At 36.3% G+C, this 20,783-nt stretch overlaps 2 protein-coding genes across 10 annotated transcripts in view; one reads left to right on the plus strand and one right to left on the minus strand.

Moving 5' to 3' along the window:
• The window catches only part of LOC140743555 (nuclear hormone receptor FTZ-F1), a 37,548-nt gene extending 20,473 nt beyond the window's left edge, over window positions 1-17,075 (plus strand). The window contains exons 3-9 of one of the 9 annotated variants that reach the window (XM_073074923.1): window positions 3,139-3,397; window positions 3,606-3,706; window positions 4,409-4,563; window positions 6,611-6,670; window positions 10,131-10,184; window positions 11,045-11,085; window positions 11,814-11,910. In XM_073074923.1, coding sequence (XP_072931024.1) covers window positions 3,139-3,397; window positions 3,606-3,706; window positions 4,409-4,563; window positions 6,611-6,670; window positions 10,131-10,179 — 624 coding nt within the window. In that variant the 3' untranslated portion in view covers window positions 10,180-10,184; window positions 11,045-11,085; window positions 11,814-11,910. Of the gene's footprint in view, window positions 1-3,138; window positions 3,398-3,605; window positions 3,707-4,408; window positions 4,564-6,610; window positions 6,671-10,130; window positions 10,185-11,044; window positions 11,086-11,813 lie in introns of all 9 variants that reach the window. The other 8 variants (XM_073074922.1, XM_073074925.1, XM_073074924.1 and 5 more) reach the window with 8 other exon arrangements.
• LOC140743557 (3-hydroxyacyl-CoA dehydrogenase type-2) lies at window positions 17,061-20,255 on the minus strand. The gene is made up of 6 exons (XM_073074931.1): window positions 19,990-20,255; window positions 19,557-19,721; window positions 18,667-18,831; window positions 18,225-18,353; window positions 17,791-17,899; window positions 17,061-17,520 (listed from the first exon to the last, which is right to left on the minus strand). The coding sequence occupies exons 1-6, from the start codon at window positions 19,996-19,998 to the stop codon at window positions 17,333-17,335; spliced, it is 765 nt and encodes a 254-aa protein (XP_072931032.1). The 5' UTR covers window positions 19,999-20,255; the 3' UTR covers window positions 17,061-17,332.
• Between the last annotated feature and the right edge of the window lie 528 nt (window positions 20,256-20,783).

Genomic DNA, 20,783 nt, shown 5'->3' on the forward strand with positions numbered 1-20,783 from the left:
GGGCTCATGTGACGCATAGGATGAAGCGATCGATCCGCCGCGCCGCCCGCGCCTCGACGCGCCTCAGCAATTGGGTCAAGTTCCCACGACAAGCGTGCCGCTCGCCGTTGCCGTCGCGTTTCTATTCCAATCGTATACAAACGTGCTTTACTACATTAATACACACTACGCCATGTTACGTAAGCTAATTGATGCTCTCGATCCATCGATCCAAGACATAAATGATGCTCGTATACGAACCAGTTAGGCGCGTTTCGTGTCGTGAATCCGAATCGTTTGTTGATGATATGTGCAAGCGCACTGTTAAACAGGTCAGGATTTTTTTTGTCAGCCGTGACACGTTTTCCCGCGAGCTCAGTGACCGATAGCGATTTATGCGTGACGTGCGGGAGATAAGTGGACGGGAGGGAGTCCGAGGGACGAGGGATACGAGCGGTGCAGCGGCAGCGGCCACCGTACCTTGGTTGTCGTACGCTTACGCAAGAGCCGCAGCCAGTCACGTGGTTGTGCGACGTTGCCGCTCATTGCACTTAGCCTCGTCTCACTCCAGCAGACACACTCCATTCTAGCAATTTTCATTTGTGTTTAATGACGCGGCCTATTTACGACCCATTCTCTGAAATAGGACGACGGCGGACGTACGCGAATATACGTGAATCTCGACTGCACGCGCGAACGTTTACGGAAGCGGCCCCCCAAAAAATTGGCTATTCTGCGTCCGGTACGTCTTACCGCGTCCGGCTTCCCGTAACAGACGTTGCATTCGAGCCCGCTCGAATCCGTATTACGATAAGGGTGCGCGTCCGAGGAGGCATGGCGCGAGAAGAGCGCCGAGAGCGGTGTTGATGACCTACGCTTTCTCCAGACGGATGTGATGTAACGGTATGGCGTGCGGGGCGGCAACGCTGCACTTTCGTCGGCGCACTTGACACAGTGCCCGTGGCCGACTTGCCGCGAGAAAGCACTTTTTACCGCGCGCGTAACCGCCGGTAACGGAGACGCAACTAGTTGTGCGGCCTTTCTTCGCTTTCTCTTACATAACGTGTTACCAGTTACGATTAGTCGCATAACAACACGATGAACTTGAACGGTCGATGACGCTACAATGATTGTACGCGTTGTTTGGAGCGACTAACGTGTTTATTTTTTGATGACCATTTTTAACGCTTCTGCTTTTATTATACGAGGCCTTTATTAAACGGCTGCATTGAAAGACTCTTTATAAACGAACGTATTGAAGTTTCGAGGGAGCTTTTATGGCGTAGAGTATTTTAATACAGAGAGCGATCTCATTTATTTTGAATCTTACGTACGAGCTTTCGAGCAACGCAACTCAACAATCACAGCTCAGTGCCCGAATCATGACTTTCAAAATGTTATTGTTACACCAGTAATAAATTGGTAATGCACTGTAATGTATGACAGACTTGAAGGAAAAAAATAAACAGTAAACTATTTCGTCTATTGCTTGTCTCCTTTCCCGGTCTAGATATTAGCTAACGGCGTGTTTCGAAAGAACTTATAATCACAATAAGTCGTTAGGTAAATTTACCGCGGTACATATTCGACATTTCGGCCTGACCGGCTACGCAGTTCGGCCTACATTTTAAAGTTATCTAACGACGCATTCGTTAATAACAACTTTTAGGACAATTATTTAATATAAACATGAAATTGAGTACTTACTACTTCTTTAAAGTTATTCATGATAAACTGTTATGAGAAATTACTAGCGCATTAAATAGTAAAATGTGGTTCCCATAATTCTTTTGTTTATTTAGATATCTATTTTTATTTATTTAGAATCCAAAAAAAAAAATCTCAGAATTGTCACAAAAAATCTGATACAGTTTTTTTTTATACATTTTTCATTCATAAACGTCTGTAACGAAAAAGGTATCAAAGATAGAAAATAATAATGATTATTTATTCACATATTCGTCTTTGCTGTTATTCAGTCAACTGAAATTCTATCGCTCAGCTAATATCCATTCCACAGGACGACCGTAAGATTCCTAGTAGCGTTGTATCTAGCCGCGCCATATTAATATGACGTGTTATCGTGTGTTATCTGGCACACGACTTTGACCTAGATACAGCGTAACTGAGTGCCGACAAGATGAGAAGTCGAGCCAAGATGGCCGCTCCAAGGGAATGCTAACTACTGTCCCGTATCAAACATGTGATGTCCTACCGGCTCTACTATTAATGGCCGTTACTTTTAGATCTGCGACACTCACGCGAACAACTTTTATTTCGGCCACATTAAGGTGCGCTCGAGAATGACGCCATGCCGTGTCGGCTAAATACGTCCAATAAATCTATTTCGTTCTTCAAATACAGAGTGCCTATTAATATCCATGTAATTTTGATTTAATCAAACGTTATCGAGATTACTTTTGATAGGTTAGATACGTAGTTGGATTTTGACAGTCCGATCTCGATCCGTCGTTGTGCAAGCGGCGTGCGGTGTGGCAATAACTCTGAGCTCTAAAATTCAGTTGTAACATTTCGTAAACGGCAAATTTAACGCGCTCGCGTACCGCCCCGTGTATTCTAATGCAACTCGATAGAATGTGGGTCACGGAACGACGCCGTGAGTCGCCCGCGACTTGTCAGATAGCTGTTCTGTTCGAGATAATACGTTAAGTTGTTGTTCCATAGCGTTCTTGCGGATATTTCAACAAACTAATGTCAATCCCGCGCTTTACCGATCCCGAGCCTATCACACGAGAAGTCGACGCATCGGATCATGACGCACCTTTACTATCACACATTCATCTCCTTATTTTATCCTCCATCATATGACAGACCGTATGTTAGACCAGTCAGTGTCGTGGAAATCTAAAGTAAAGAGTTAAATGAAAAGTCCAGTACGCTTGTAGAAAAGAGTAACGAGATAGTACTTGTACTTGTACTTTATGTAATTGTAAATATATATATATATATGATATTGCCAGCGAATTATGTGCAATTGATACCCGCTAATGCAATGATTGATACTGGTTTAGCGCTCTCCAAAAAAACTGTTTCGTTACTCAACTTCGGTCTAACGACGGTCGCTATCTCCCACCGGCATCACTCGACACGGTTGTGCCAGCTCTGCACTCGTTGCAATGCGGATTTCGCTTGTTCCAGGTGGACGACCAGATGAAGCTCCTGCAGAACTCCTGGTCGGACATGCTGGTGCTCGACCACCTACACCAGCGGATGCACAACGGGCTGCCCGACGAGACCACGCTGCACAACGGACAGAAGTTCGACCTGCTGTGCCTCGGCCTCCTGGGCGTGCCCTCCCTCGCGGACCACTTCAACGAGCTCCAGAACAAGCTCGCCGAGCTCAAATTCGACGTTCCCGATTACATCTGCGTGAAATTCTTGCTTCTGCTAAATCCGGGTCAGTATATTGGCCAACGTTCATATATTGCTCTTACGAAACAAAGCCTGACGCGAATGATAATTTTTGCGTGTATTTTTGTTTGCAAGCTGTTAAATGTGTAATGTCGCTTTATGATATTTATGTGAACGGTAAGGAATGTGACGTGCGATAGTGCGGCGCGGACGTGGTCCCGGTTAGTTTTGAAGAGTTGGTTTGGCATTTTCAGAGGTGAGAGGCATCGTTAACGTGAAGTGCGTCCGGGAGGGCTACCAGACGGTGCAAGCCGCGCTACTCGACTACACGCTTACCTGTTATCCCTCGATACAGGTGAGTATCTTTCGAACTAGGATTCTCAAATTACGGAAATTAAGTATTTGAAATGTTACGGGAAGTAACGTTTAGTCCATTTTATTGTTTACGACGATTCGGAGTAACATTCAACAATATCGTTCCAAATATTAATTATTAGCGAAAAATTAAAAAACATAATCGCATTTCATATAAATGTCAATATTTAAAAAAAAACCCGGACATGACAAAATAAAACTTTGAAATAGTTATTATGTAAGTCATAGATTAGTAAAGATACTTCGCCGCCTTGAAATTGAATGAAGCCACAAACGGCTTATTTTAGTAAGTTCTTTTTTTGAATTCTTGACAAATAAAAACATTTTTAGAGAAAATTTACGAATAAATAACTAATACTGCGTAATTTACATAATAAATAAATAATTATTTCAAATATTTTAGGGACATTTTAGCACGGAGACGTGGCAAAACTTTTTTACGCAACTATTTCAATTCTCAAAACTGGGTACATTTTCTTGTTAGGAGTGAGTAATCTTTACTAATCTATGATGTAAGTATGTTACATATAATTTGCAAAAAGTAGTTATTGTTTTGTAATTATTTTAATTTCTATAATAAAGTTCCAACTATAGTCCCAAGATACCGACTATGGAAATTTTGCTCGCACATTTCAGTATTACCATCTACCACAACACTAAAATTGCAACGTTGTCATTCCAGGACAAGTTCGGCAAGCTGGTGATGGTGGTGCCGGAGATCCACGCGCTGGCGGCCCGCGGCGAGGAGCACCTCTACCAGCGGCACTGTGCCGGCCAGGCGCCCACGCAAACTCTGCTCATGGAGATGCTGCACGCTAAGCGCAAGTCAGTACACACGTGAGCAACGTTGCCCGATCGGCATTAATATTACATCTTGAAGGTAGAACCCTTTGTGGTTCGACTCCGGCCAGGCGCCCACGCAGACGCTGCTCATGGAGATACTGCACGCTAAGCGCAAGTCGGTACACACGTGAGCAACGTTGCCTAATCGGCATTAACATTACGGCATCGTGAAGGTGGTTGGACATCGCCACACCTATTTCTACCTCACAACAGCATCGTTAAGCGCTGCTGTGTTCTGGTTTGAAGGGTGTTTTAAGGATGACATACTTATCCGAGGCGTTCCAGCTTAGTCCTCAGGGGTAGCGGCGCTACTGTGGCCGACCTCGGGTAGGAATATCTAATCTGAGGTTTAATTAAGGATGTCCATGGGCGGCAGTACCCACTTACCATCGGGTGAACTGCATGCTCGTCTGCTACTCCTATATTATATAAAAAAAAATACTGAGACGCGAGTCGGCGGTCACGTGGGTAAGCAAGGTTGCTAGGAAATTGCCTCACAGTAAGCTCTGCACGCCAGACTTTAGACACGTGAGCACCCTGCCCGGTTGCTTGCTAAGAACGGAACCCTGTTACTAAGCCTCCACTGTCCGTCTGTTCGTCTGTCACAGGGCTCTACCTCCTGAACCGTAATAGATAGATTTATAGAGTAGGTATAAGGTTGGCCACTATAACAACCATACATACAATAAACGGCTATTTTCCGACGTTTTTCGCGATATACATATATTGCACCATAATAAGTAGACGGTTTAATTTTCACAAATCTTTACGAGATTACGAGATTGCCTCAGACTGAGATGCTGCACGCCAGAAAGATGGCACGTGGCCGCGGCGCCCGGTTACTTTTTATCCGTCTAAACTTTTCGCTAAGTTGGCAACGGTAGACCACGTGACTACCGTAGTCACGTGGTCTACCGTTGCTAGGTGTGTAGACGGTGTTACGAGGGGATGCTGTTTTTAGTCGTCACGTTCAACGGCGGGTGAACGACCAAGGTTGTTAGGGGACTGCTATTTTTATGGAAATATTGCGCAGTAAGCTCAAGTTAGTAAACACGTGATCTACTTTGTCGGGTTGCTCGGAAATTTCTTATGAAGATATTCTTGGCGAAAAATTTCTTGCTAATTGCAAGTCAGTGGTTATGTCGAGGACCCTGCGTGGATGCTATGGGGTTCTATTTAAAATGTCACATTTGTCAATGTGTTGTTGTACAATTGGTTTTGTAGGAGTAGCGTACAGTTTTGATATTTTTTATGATACGGAATTGTTTTAGGTCAGTTATTATAGTCGTTTTTATCGGAGTAGATAAACGCGGTGCTAATGTTAAGTAATCTCTCAACTCACTGTTTCTAAAGTGTCGTTAAAGTTGCAAAATCGATTTTTAGGGGGTCAGTTTAGCAGGAGGATATAAGTTAAAAGATTAATTCCTAAAAGGAAGGTATCCAGGTTGATTCCAGATGCGTTGCAACCTAAATAGGCGTCTACACTTCGTTATGTCTAAGATTTACAACGCTCTTTAAGAATTAGAATAAATTGCAGAATTAACTGCTACTATATGGTCACATATCACATTAACTATTTTATAGTAACCGTTCAAATACAGGATAACTGTTGAAAATGAATTTATAAACTTTCTGAGCGGCACACAAACTATTGACCCACTAAAGTGACTAACAATATGTAATTGACTGAAATAAATATTCGAATAGAATACGACCTGCCGACTCGCCGTCACCACTATCTACGAATTGATAAGTATCTCCATTGCGGGCCCTACTTTTTAAATTTTTATTGTGTATTGTAATTAATTATTATGTATAAATTATATTTTATATTTATATGAATACACCTTTCACAATGTATATCATTTTAAATGTCGTTTATATAACTATCTGGTTAGCAATGCCGATGTTATGTGTCACTGGTAGTTGCAAAGAATTGCTACACGAAAGTCGCGCGGTGTTTTAGCCGCAACGATTGCTATTATATTCCTGTTTTGTAGGCCAATAACCAGATAAAGTGCAGTAATGTGTCTTATTCTAGGCCGAACGGAGGCGAAATGGTTAACCGGAATGCTGAGCACACATCGACTCTAGACAGATTGTACGTTGTTATATGAAATATCACTATATATCTCATTTACTGATTACATACGTAACATTCATTATATATATTAACTCACACCGCTTAATAGAATTGCCAGTTGTTTCGTTGAAATCAATACGCGTTGTTCACAGGCCGGCAATAAAGTCGATTTTATTGCTCGCCACAAAGTGAAATGTTTTTTCATTCAGGTTTGCAATACGCTTCATTTTTGCAATCCAGCCAGACATTTCGAATTGCAATATGCCTTTGACGAAACAATTATATAAATTTGGCAAATCTAGACTCGCCATTTCACTCGCTTTCAATATTATTACACTTACCACACTATCATGCTTTTCATTTTGTTATAACGTTGTTGGAGATTTAATTAGTTTAGTATATTTTTATCATTTTTGGACATCCTAACCTTATTTGCAACACACATCCGTTCATTTCATTTATGTGATGTGTTTAAGGACATTTTATATATTACGATACCTACATTTAACAAGTATATAGGTAGTTTGGTTTCGATTGCTATGAAATTCATAATCGGTAATGTTTTAAATGACGCTTGAATTCCAGATGGGCTTGTGATCATTCTAAAACATTTTGGATATGTAATATTTGTTTCATTGTTATCCACGATATTATTAGTTCAAAGTATTTGGTTGATTACAGAATTAATTAGCAAAATATGTTCGAGTGAACATAATATATATAACAACCTTAACATGTAAATAATACACATTTAAACCGTAGTAGCAAGTTCACGGTATTCATTATTTAGCTATTCACTAGTAATTTGATCTGACATTAACCAGAAAAAGTTTAAATTGTTATTTTTTTGTAGACAGTATGTGCAACAAACGAGCGTGCATTTCACTTGACTCTAAGTGGTCATTGCCGTCTTTGGATAGATGTGCCCGTTTCCGAATGAGACTGGAGTTCTAATCAGTCTCGAAGTATATCACAGATGCGTTGCCGTTAAGGATTAGGAACGCTCGTATTAGTTATCCTATCCCTGCCTTACCACACCCTTCCGATAAGAACGAAGCGGTTTCTAAGAACAAAAAAGTGGAACGTTTATTGAACTCATGTTGGACAATGTCGGCCGACATCGTGTTTTGTTCGCGCTGTGGGACAAAGATGCCCGTCAAAGATTCAAAGGTGACAGTCAATCCCACGAGAAATAATGGAAATTGGTCCACATCCGATTTTTTTTATTTATAAACATTTTATTTATTTCGCGGTTATATTTATTTTTTGTTAGCTCGATGTTTATTTGAATAATACTAAATAAAAAAATCGATGTTATGAAGTAATGGCATTTTTGTAATTTTCTTTGCATGTGGGGGGATAGTACCATGTCGCCCACATTGACCGACATAGCGTTTAACATGTTAAACTGCCGTTAAAATGCGTTGCTGGTGTGGTAGTGGTGTCACAAGGAATATTAATATCTTCGATATTATGTAATGATAACACCCGAATATAATTAAAGTACACCGTTTTGCATGACTGCTATTTTGAGTTATTATCGATTATTTTCGAATGGTATGTTCCGTTAAAATTGAATAGAATATTATATTTAAAAAACAATATTCAAAATATTTTAATTCAATACGTTTTATTATATCACCTTCATTCAGTTATTTATTTTAATTTGATTTAATTCAATGCAATGATTGCAAACCGTAGAAACCAATTTTATAAGACGTTTGGACAGAAATATATGAAGAGTAATGTGCGTAAATTAGGCGGGAAATTAGGAGAACTCTCCATTACATGGAATCTTCAAAATTGATTTTGACGTTCAAGTATTGCTGACTATAATTTATTTCACTAGGCATAGTTATATCAAATTATTTTAAAACGTCAATTATTCATGAGCTTTTATTTAGAAAATACTAAGAAAGTTTAATTATAACACATAAATGTTGGTCTCATACATCGCTATATCTGTACAAAATGATGTCACAAATATCTTCTCAAATTTTGCTTGAATTTAAACTTTGCACTTCTATTTTGATCCTTCTCTTAAATCCTTTTTAAGAATCGGATATTTTTTTTGACAGAGTAATTAGAGTTGTACCGCAAATTATTGAGAAGTTTATATATCGTTTATCGTTATTGTCTATATATCGATGTCAATAATTATAATTCGTAGCACTGTATTATCGTGTATATTTGTTATTCGTCTTAAATTTTATCGTTTATGAGAATAATTTTGCAACTTAAATATTCCACTGCGAAAGTCTAATAATCAAAAACATGTAGTGCGTTCGTTATTACTAGTCATAGATTAGTAAAGATTACTCACTCCTAACTAGAGAATGCACCCAGGTTTGAGAATTGAAATACTTGCGTAAAAAAAGTTTTGCCACGTCTCCGTGCTAAAATATCCCTAAAATATTTGAAATAATTATTTATTTATTATGTAAATTCATGTAAATTACGCAGTATTAGTTATTTATTCGTAAATTTTCTCTAAAAATGTTTTTATTTGTCAAGAATTCAAAAAAAGAACTTACGATAATAAGCCATTTGTGGCTTCATTCAATTTCAAGGCGGCGAAGTATCTTTACTAATCTATGTTACTAGTAGGTATTGCCTCTGTACGTCAAGTTTGGATAATTTACAATGTATTAGTGTTACGACGAAACTTATATTAAAAATATAATAATTTTATAATGTTACTTATTAATGCGCATGTATAATTAACCGAAACGACCATACGATCACGCCAAAACTTATAATACTTAAATATCATTTCATATTCTTTAACCAGTACCTCGGAAAGAAAATTTGCTTACTCCATTTTTATGAGACCCTAATACATTGATTATTATAAACTATTAATTAATATTTATAAATAATAATTACATAACGTACGTATTTGTAAAAATAAAGCCGAGATGGTATAAACATTGCAATAGCCCAATAATCTGGTTTTAACTACCGATCAATTATTAGGCGTCACGTTAAGTAAGATTTTTAAGGAAAATTTAAGATGCATAGCCACATTTGCATAATAACTTTTTACGGGCGAGTTATTTATAATTACTTGTTTACTTCTATTGATTGCTACCCACCGCTGAGCTGTTACATAACTGGACGCTGTAATAGTAATAACACGTGATGACGCGGTTGCACGGGTATTGTTACGTATAAAACCTATAGAAAATAATCCTCTAATGGCCAAATGCGTACTGTTACGGATACCGTATTGTAAAACTAGCTATTGTGGTTTTGGTAGATTTGCTTACCAAACACAATTAAAATTTTATTCGACGCAAAAAAATACATAACTACATATAATGTAATCAAAATCATACGTAATTCAAATAGCTTTGATGATGGCTAAGATAAAACGTTTGCAGTGACGACGCCTGTGGCGTTTTCTCCTTAAAAGTGTAGCGTGTAAGATATTAATTAGTCGATCAAATAATATTTCAAGAGGTGCTCTTTGTGTCAGGTGCGGATTCCTGCCGAGCGACACGATTGAGCCGCATTCGCCCATCTAGATTGCGTAAGCATTTATAATATATTGTACTCGAAGCCTTTCTTGCACTTCCGTTCTACACATAGTTCAGAAATCTCACAACTAGCACCTGTATCAATATATGCACGCGGCTGATAAAAGGATAATTTATGAATATAACAATTCACTTATATTCATCGTTCACTTTTTATTATAATGGTACTCGTAGAATGCGGCTTGATTGTCTTAAAGTTCGCTGAATATTGGCAATAATAGCTTATTATCGAAATACACTTATTTCATATGTACTGCTCGAAAATCTGCTCCCGTACGCTGAATGGATATTATTAACACTATCCATGTAAGCTTGAGACACGCCTGCCTCATGGTTCCCGATAACTAAGCATTTACCTTCAAAGGCACGCACACAGTCAAAATAATGTATACGTTGTACCTCTATATCACTTAATCATATTTCATACTCATCCATTTTCGAATTTTCTATTAACCCTAAAAATTATTCTTATTAAAATAAGTTAAATTTCTTACTAAACATTACATGAATGGCCAGTCAAAATACATTTTAGTATAGTTTAAATTAAAATATTTCGCATTAAAATTAGGTAACAAAATAAGTTCAATTTACTTTACCATTAATGGTCAAAAGTTTATTATTAATAATTAATTGTTGTAACAAATGTCCTTTTAAATCAGTAGACATCGTATATAGGTACATTTATTTATACTGTTTGCTTATCTTTTAAATTAATGGAATATGGGACAAAATGAGGTTATTATTACAATGAGAAATCAAATATATACGATAAAAAATATTGGCTGAGGTACATTATCATAACGTCGCTCCAAAAAACAATTTGTGACTTTATCGAATGTTTATTTGCTTGCAGAATCGAATCTTGTTTATATAAACAACGCACCTGGTAACAACGTGAGTAAAACAAGAAATTTACATTTAAACTATGCTAAAATTATTTTCAAATTTGAATAAGGTGCCTAAAAGTAAATAACCTAAATTTAAATTATGCAAATTATTGCTCGTTTCAAGTCAGATATTGAAGTACTTTAGTATAATATGTATATTTTATGTATATTTATTCGGCACGTGCACACATGTCTAAATTTATAAAAAATAAGATTTAGTATTTTTGATTATAAATGAATGTATTGAGGTCTTTAACTTTTACATAAAGTTCTTGTAAAAATTTAATTCCAATTTGCAGTTACGTGTATAAATAAGTTCGACGCTAGGTAAATAATAGTGAAAAATGTTAAAATTTATGGAAGTAATTTTGTTTCTCGGCTACATCTATTCGGATATATTTAAATTATTCTAATTAGAATACGAATAGTAATCGTTATTAATGATCATATTGATCACATATTAAGCGCGTCAAGTAAATTAATAATTTTATTGTCCTGTCTTTCCTTATTTTATATTTTTACATTAAATGTATTTTTATTTTGATTTGTTTCAATACGCTCATACTGCATAGGGTTTCGTACCACACATATGTAAATAATAAATACAAATATAAATATACACACATAATTGTTACTAATATTGGTGTTGTATGTATAGTATAATTATGTTAGTATTAAAATAGTATGTGGTTGTAGGTGTGTGTGAGTACAAGTGTGTCCGTTGCTTGTTTCCAGATCCTGAACCCAGTGAACGGGCGGGAGCGGTCCGAGGTGGCGCCGGACGCCCCCAATCCACATCAGATACTTGTAATACAAAATATTACTTATGTTGATAAGGTTTAGTTTATATATTGGTGTGTGATTAAATGTAATAAGTTATTGCGCCTCGCGCGCCTAGTCCCAATACAGATAAAACAAATATTTATCTGCCTAATCTCTATAACATAATAAACAAAAATATTTACCCCAGTCTTGTGTAGCTACGGTTAATTTATGGAGCAGTCTATATCGTTACTTCAAAATTTAATTAGATTATATTACCTTCATTAAATAAGCTTGTCTTAACTCCGGTGCGTAGCAAAAAGAAATGTTACAATACATATTTTAGGAAAGCGTCTGTGATTTAAAACGAAAAAATTGATGAAAACCGTTTTAATATTAGTTGAAACGTTCATAATTATGTATAATTGTTAGTTTAATTGCAGTACCTAAGTATGTTGTGGCGGGGTCGGGAGGCGGCGACGCGCGCGCCGTCCGTTCGCGTTACTTATTCATATTACTATACGATTCATCTTGTTTTAGGTCTAAAGCACTACGCGTTCGAATGTATCAACTGTCTTTATCCATATCTTGTTCGATGTATGTGATTCGTTTGTTCTACATATGTTACGAGTTGCGAATAAGTAATATAGTTACGGCTAATATTTTAAATTTTATCGAAAGTTGATATTTGAAAAGTAGAATTGTCTATGTATATCATTATTAAATAAGATGAACAATTATTATAATCATTGAATCGTGTTAAAAGTTACAGTTGTCCTTTTAAAGATATTTATCTGAATGTTGTATTAAATTTATCAATAATTTTATCGGCCGTACCAGTACAAAAATTATAGTTCTTGTAAATATTATTATAGCACATAACAGTGATTTATGCTACTTATATAAATGTAATTATGTAAAATATTTCTCAACATACGTGCAAGAAGCCTTAAAAATCATAGATTTTTAAAAAATATGGGTACTAGCGTCTACGGGCCGATGGCCGAGGTAGGCGATGTATTTTTATAAAACATATTGTTCTTTATTAACATATATAATATGTTAACTGAAAGTACATGATTTCGTATTTTTCTAAATGTTGTAGCGTACGTAATCAAGTGTGAAGATCAACTCTTATCGTGGATATCTATTTGAATATTGTATTGAAATGACGTCATCATCTTGTGATACCTGCCTATATGCGTTACAAATTTAATTTGAGAACGTTTACGTTTTTGTATAATGCGAGCACGGGTCGGCACCCGGTAGCGCAGAGGCCGGCAGCGAGGCCGCTACACGCTTGCACGCGCTTGCGCACTTGCGTACGATACGGATGATCTTAGTTAATCGGAAATGTGATTGACGGTTTGTGTTTAAAGGTGAATGTTTATATATTATTAAATTTTAATTATAGTAGTGTATTTGCACCAAGTGCAAACGAATAGTAGGCCGCATCAACGAGTATATATTAGATATTATTGATTGACCGGTAAATATTTTCAGTTGATTTGGCTTCGCGGCTCCTACCTAGGCTTGTATATTTGTAAAGTAAACGTTATGGCACCACGTTTTGTCTATAATACCGTCCAGTGAACATAACTTCATCTTCTTACATGGAAACCATTCGTTGCTTCCGTTAGTTGTTATGCAGGCTTTGAAACTGTCGACTTGGTACTTTACCGCTATCATACGATACCTGTCTGCTGCCGACGTTGGCTCGAAAGAAACGCGGTGGGTTACATCACCTTTCGTGGCTAAACCGAAAGGTTTGTCAATTGAGTTCAATTTGTACCTGTTATTAGGATTAAAATGTTATATTGTGTAAACTTATATCGACTCTAACAAAGTTCCTTAAATGTAGTTCTTGTAAAAGTTCTAAATGTTTAAAATATGGATTGAAATTAATTCAACACGATTAAGATAACTTAATAGCTTCTCACTATAAAAGTGATTTCCTGTTTTCATTTTATAATTTAACGAGTTTCATTTGATTGCTGACCTCTTGTAAGTAACGAATAAACGAGTAGTTTCAGTTTGTGACGCCACAATATTCATCGTCGTTGTCTCAGTTTGTATATATTAAATGGTTTATAATAATGCTATATAGTATGTGAAGCTGCGTACATTTCATTTAGAACAGGAGCGCTTGTTGCACCAATTATCATTACACTTATTTTTTAATAAATCTTGTTTTTGTGTACCACAATCGTACGCGTTTCTTTATTGGATGAATTCGCAGCAGCTTCACTCGTTAAACGCTTTATGGAAGGCAAAGCTAGTCTGTGATGGTATGACATAGTTAGGTACATTAGGCTGTGTGGCTCTCACTCGTTCTTGTCAGGGACAGATCGACAGATTTCGAAACAAGCGCCTTCGTGTCCATTGCAGCTTTAAAATAAAACTCATTTAGTAACGTTTCCATTGTTTGTAGGACTCCGTTGTTACGTATCGTGTTCGAACAATATAACATCTTTTACCTACCGTTTTTTATTATTTATTTATTATTAATTTTGTTAGCAGATTCCTTTTATTAGTTATGTAGGCACATACAGGATAATACCACACACAGGTTACCATTTTGCAGTATTGTATATCTTTGTTTGCAGTTTTCTTTAAAGGAATCTATTACAGTATTATTTTTTATTTTATGTCTATTACTACTATATACCTAATACAAGGAATCGATATTGTGCCTCGAAGCAATAAATTATTGCAATCCCTATACAAAATATTATTATTATGAGTATTAAATTATATTTTATGTGTGTATTTTGTATGAGTTATGCTTTAGTATATTTTATTGAATATTTTCTTATAAATGCGAAAAACAATAATTATTATTTTAAAGTTATGACAAAGTTTACATACCTATAAGCTGGGTAACTTTCAACGAACTAAATATAGTATTGATGCGCATGTATTTTGAATGGTAGATATTTTTAATTTGAGTTCTTTGAGAGATCGCTAATCATTTGTTAATTAAATTTTCAAATGTGTTAATGTCGCTTTTTCTACTATAATATAATACGGCAATGAAAAAAAAGATATTTTTATTAATCAATTTTATGTACATAAATAAATAAATGTACATAGACTCGTCGGTATTTTTTATTGGCAAAGTAACCCAGCTTTTGTTCTGTTATTTCTTAAAAGTATATTAAATATTATTATTAGATAGTGTATTATAAAAACTACAAATATGGTCGATAGCGTTATGTCGGTTTGTATAATGTCCGTGTTGATGTGTCGCGGCGTCGCGTGCCATTAGTTAAGGGATCGTACAGGGTTCGTAGCGGCGCCTACACCTAACCGATGTAGCGAAATGTTAACTTTGTTTTCGCGTCTCGTTGAAACATCTCACTTAGACAATAATTGTTAAAAAGGTGCCAGTGTTCATTCACATAATTATTCGTCGTTCGGTTCGATTGCTGTAATTTTAACGTCCCTCCTTCACTTCTACAAGTGACATCGATTTTAAACATCTATTTAATTAAATGTGTTTCTTTTTTATCTATGCTTATAACGTAACCTACGATTAACGTCTAAGGCTAGGTTGTACTATATCGCGTAATGTATTTTAGCGTTTGTGTAAGTAATATCTATATTTATGAATTAAAATGATAAGTATTTTAAAATATTTAGGGACACGATATGTGTTGTATGTAAATGTACATTTTGAGTTCAATTAGATATAAAGACGAGTAGTGACATCGAGTGAGCTGCGCAGAGGCTCCGCTCGCTCTCGGCACTGTTACTTCGCTCAGATTCTTACCGCAGAGTAACGTAACCTCACGGCGCCTCGTGTAGTGTTCATCATCACATGCTTCATTCGACGGTAGTTACGACGCGTGCGGGGGCGGTACGGGGGGGGGGGGGTTGTACGCGTCACACACATTCCAAAATAACATTAATCGTAACGCTAGGTGACGCGCGTCGGACGTTACGCGGCGCGTTACAACTTGTAAGTTAACCACTTTGTTGTTCATTAACGATAAGTTAGGTTTAATCTCAGTCGATGTTGTTTACTTTAGTCTGTGTATAGTATTCTCTCGGTTTAAGTTTATGTGAGGACGTGAATTTGAGCGAATCGACAGGTCTGTGCCTGAAGGGTTCATATTAGTTGTAAGTCTTAAGTACCTAAGCGATTATTTCTGTTGCACCTAACTTTATTTCGCGAACCGTGTTAGTTCTATTTTATTAATTGTACATATAGCTAGGGCGAGGTAATCAATGTTTTCATTCAATTTTAAATGGTTATTGTTGAAACAGAATGTGGAGCAAGTACCAATGCAACACTGCATTTTCTATGGATACATCTAAGAAATAATTCTGAAAAACTTAGTCATATGTGACTAGTTGTACTGTTGTAATGGTCGGAGGCGACGGGTCGAGTGCATGTCTCTAGTGCTCGTCGATTTGTTCATAATATTATTTAAATGGCTTTAATGTTTAAGTCGAGTGTTGTTCGATGTGCACCGAGACAGTCGGCCCCGACGCGTGCGACCGCGGCTCCTCTCGCCACGAGCGGAACACATCCCTCGCATCTCGGTCCAGTGACCGCTATATGTTATTATAAATTGTAATTCATAAGTACACATGTATATCATATATGAGGGCTTTATTTTACATCTCTCGTCTTTAATTGATCTATGTTCAAAGTAAACAGTAGTTATTGTGACTTGCTATGTAGAGGAATCTCGACATCATTGCAGACATCACTCACTAAATATAATGATTGTACACTAACTATAATAGATTGTGGATTTACTGTCGCCCGCCGCGATATAATTTCGCTTTGCATTGTTAACGAAACTAGTGATATATGATATAGATCGTACTAGTTACAGACGACAGTCAAGCCCCGGCATTTTAATTTGTAGATCAGTTAAATGCGGAGCAGCCGATTTACGTACCGCAACCACATTTTTACCGTCTCATTACCTCACATCTTTTATTCATTTTAAAATAATAGTTATTGTTGTCGCTAAACCTTTTAAAATTATTTTTTATATTCGCAATTGTTTCGAAATGTCATTAAGTTTAATCTGTAAACAATGATCTATTGTTAAATGACCACTTGAATACATGTAAAATGGGCGGTGTGAGGTGTGGGCATCGTCGTGTATTTATTTGAAGGTGAATAATAAATATTGTGAGACGCACGTACGCGTCGGCGGCGGGCCCAGTCGCCGTCGCTCGTTATTGTAGAAATAAATAATATTTTCGTTTAAACAATTGTGTCTTTATTTAAACCTGTTCATATATTTTTAGCTAAGTAACAAACAGTAAGTGTATAAAAAAATGCAGGTAACTATATCAATCACTGTGACTACCTATACATATTAAAATAAATGCCTCGTAAAATATAATTGAGTAATAGACAGACTTGTATCAGTCTCAATGAGCAGTTGCATTTGACTTAAACATTTTTGAGCTTAGCCTAAGCGAAAAGCGAAGAGTATTTTATAAGTTGAATTGAGGCAATCTTTTTACTATTGCATTCTAAGAGAGCCGTCGATGCGGATGGTTTCGCCGTTGAGCATGGGGTTCTGGATGATGCTTTGCACGAGTAAAGCATACTCTTGCGGGTGGCCCAGACGCTTGGGGAACGGTACTGATGCCTCCAACTCTTTGATCGCCGGTTCTGGCAACATTTCCATCATCGGCGTACGGAAGAGACCTGCAACAAAACAACGAGGTCATGATAGTGACATATATGGCTTTGATCTTATATTTTTCTTGTGTTGTTTCAAAACAGAAACGTTTGAATTATTATGCGGATTACATTTTATATGAAATTCTTATAATCATATCGTTATCATCCTTAAAAAATAGATCGCGAGATTGGAGAACTATTTATGCCATACTTGCGAAATTTGCTTGTCAAAATTAGTGACGATTTTAGGTTTGTGTGTTATAAAAATTCACTCATTATTTTCCTGGAGCTTACCTGGAGCTATGGTGACAACTCTAATCCCTTGCTTGGCCAAGTCTCTTGCTATGGGCAGGGTCATGCCGACCACCCCCGCCTTCGACGCAGAATACGCCGCTTGACCGATCTGTAGAATATTTTTTTATTAGTAATACTATAGTTGTGTCGTCTTTGTTGTCAAGCCCTTACGGTCCCACAAATGGGCATCATTCTCCTCACAATTGGAGGGGATTTATGTCAAATTTACTTTAAGAACTCTCAGACACATGTTTACTCAAGATGATTTCTATTTAAACATGTGACAATTTTTAATGCAGTCATAATTTTGATAAATCATGATTGCGTTAGATTAAATGTGTAGGATTTAAACCTTTGAGCAGACAAAGTTTCTACGCTAATTAGCTCTACGCTATCACTGCTTCTTTTTAAACCAAATTATATGTATTAAGCACCTGTCCATCGAATGCAGCCACACTAGCAGTGTTAATAATGACCCCTCGTTGTCCATCAGCATCGGGAGCATTCTTGCCGATCAAACCGGCGGCCAGGCGAATCACATTGAATGTACCTATTAAGTTTACCTGTGAATTAACATAATAAATTTAGTTTGCATCATATGAATTAGTTATTTGTAAAATAAACAAGGCCCTATTACTTGTTACTGACATGTATTTATAATTGTAGTATGTATAAGTATTTCAATGTTATTTTTTACATATGACAAGATAATGACAAGACTTCCATTGAATTGTGCTGCCAAATCACACACACAAAGAATTACAATCAACGGAATGTCCTCAAAACTATATAAATAAAAGGGGTTATCCCTTTGGAAAGTATGGAACAGTAAGTGAAATTGAAAAGTAGAGAATATACTTCAAGAGATTAACATACTTCAATAGTCTTTTGAAACATATTCAGATCAAATGGTTGGTTCTTCTTGAAGTTGTAAATCCTGGAGGCAGTAGCAACTCCGGCACAGTTGACAGTGACATCGAGCCGCCCAAACTTGTCTAATGTTGTTTGCAAAGCATTCTTCACATCCTTCTCTGAAGTTACCTGCAGTCATATTGTGACAAAAACATTATGTATAGCCCGCACCAAAGTGCTAGTTAACTCTGCAGTTGTTGCGAGCAGGTGTAGTCATACAATTTGCTATGGTGATGTGATTCATTTATATATTCAGAGCGGACTAGCAGTTTTACGCGGACTACTAATCTATGCGCAGACTATACTAATAAAGGGAGAGTCCATAATATTTAGGCACATGTCTATTATTCCCATAGAAATATTAGTTTGGATAATAGTCATAAAAACAAAAAAGGTAAAAATTCTGGTGATAGCATATTATAAAATGAAATTATAAAATGAATTTTGTTTTATCTTGACACTGACATTATGTGCGAGTTAGCTAAGACTATGAATGTAAGTCTAATCAACCGATTGTTTCGTTCAATCAAAATCTATCATTTTATTGGTATATTTGACATACATCCATAGGTTAGTTAGTCTGTATATCTCTGATGGAAAGGCACCTTAAGGGTACAATATGTAATCATTTTCATACTGTTATCGTAACTCGAGTTGTGACGAGATCTTTAGTCAACCATGACACTTTCCACTAGTTAAATCCTTCTTATTTATTCTTAATTATCTTATCTACTCTTATTTATTTACTGAGAGTAATGTAAAATAAAACAACAAAAGTGTGACCGCCACCTAGAGTCTAAGTTATGATTCACGAAAATGGACATTCAATATATTTAGACTATACAAAAACATACGTCAACAGGCACAAAAGCTGCATTTTCTCCAAGTTGTTTAGCTGTCTCTTGTCCGGAACTGTTCGGCAGGTCACAGATGACGACCCTGCCGCCCTGCTTCAACAGTTGTTCAACTGTGGCCCGACCTAACCCAGAGGCCCCTCCGGTAACCAATCCCACAATACCCTGTAAGCATATACTTATATAGCAATCGCTTAATTTGAATTTTGGCCTGATTTTTGACATTAAACGTGCGTATTAGAAATTTATTTCATCACTAAAATCCTCTAATTAAGTATTGCTCTTTGAAACAGTTATTATTAAATAAATATTTTCCACTTGGGTGCAGAGCATATAATTGTTAATAGTATTGAGGGTAACACCCAGCCGTAAACAAGATCAAGAAATTACTATTATTTAGTTATCTATTTTTATATTTAATAAAAACACTCACCTTAAGCATTTTATAACGTAAAAATTGAGTTTCGAAGACGTATTTTAATAACTTGTGTAAAAGTAAAAGTACTCATAAAGTTTAAAACTAATTACGCAACAGACCGCTGTTTAATGAACGGACACACAAAGTACATAATCATCGTAACGCACAAGTTTAACAACTTTTATCTGATAACAAACGTCACCTCATTATCATTTTCCGCCAAAGCTAAGTAAATAATAAATTAGGCTGTCACTAGTGACAGCTGACAGAAAGGACAATCAGAGTGTCATCAATTCCTATATATTAGTATAGGAATTGATGACACTCTGGTTACTATATACTCTTTGGTCATAAATGTCAACTCAAACTGTCCATTAAAAGTGGCGGCACATTATAGTTATAGTTTTTCTTTACAATAGAGAATATGCACATATTTATTCTATTATTTTAAATAACTTATCACGTCGTTTTAAAATAGTAAAAAAATATAATCAATGTTATTAGTGTGTGAATTTTATTTTTAAAGTTATTCAAAGTATCGATAAAATTTGACACGTTTGAACGCCAATATTTTTGGCGCTCTTTGAATGACGTCACGGAGCGTGTTTAGTGTTGATAACTATATGTACATAAAGTTATTATTTAAGGCATAGATTAGTAAATATTACTCACTCCTAACAAGAAAATGTACCCAGTTTTGAGAATTGAAATAGTTGCGTAAAAGAGTTTTGCTACGTCTCCGTGCTAAAATGTCCCTAAAATATTTTAAATAATTATTTATATATTATGTAAATTACGTAGTATTCGTT

This window comes from Epargyreus clarus, unplaced genomic scaffold (genome assembly GCF_041222505.1).
Source record: "Epargyreus clarus isolate Ecla_fem2 unplaced genomic scaffold, WU_Ecla_fem_2.2 ptg000007l, whole genome shotgun sequence".
NCBI lineage: Eukaryota > Metazoa > Arthropoda > Insecta > Lepidoptera > Hesperiidae > Epargyreus > Epargyreus clarus.

What these genes read in the sequence shown, in the direction of transcription:
- LOC140743557 (XM_073074931.1), bottom strand. An exon ending in TGTTTCAAAAGACTATTGAA is followed by an intron (nt 18,354 to 18,666) that starts GTATGTTAATCT and finishes GTTAATTCACAG; the next exon opens with GTAAACTTAATAGGTACATT. An exon ending in AGTTGTCACCATAGCTCCAG is followed by an intron (nt 17,521 to 17,790) that starts GTAAGCTCCAGG and finishes GTTTTGTTGCAG; the next exon opens with GTCTCTTCCGTACGCCGATG.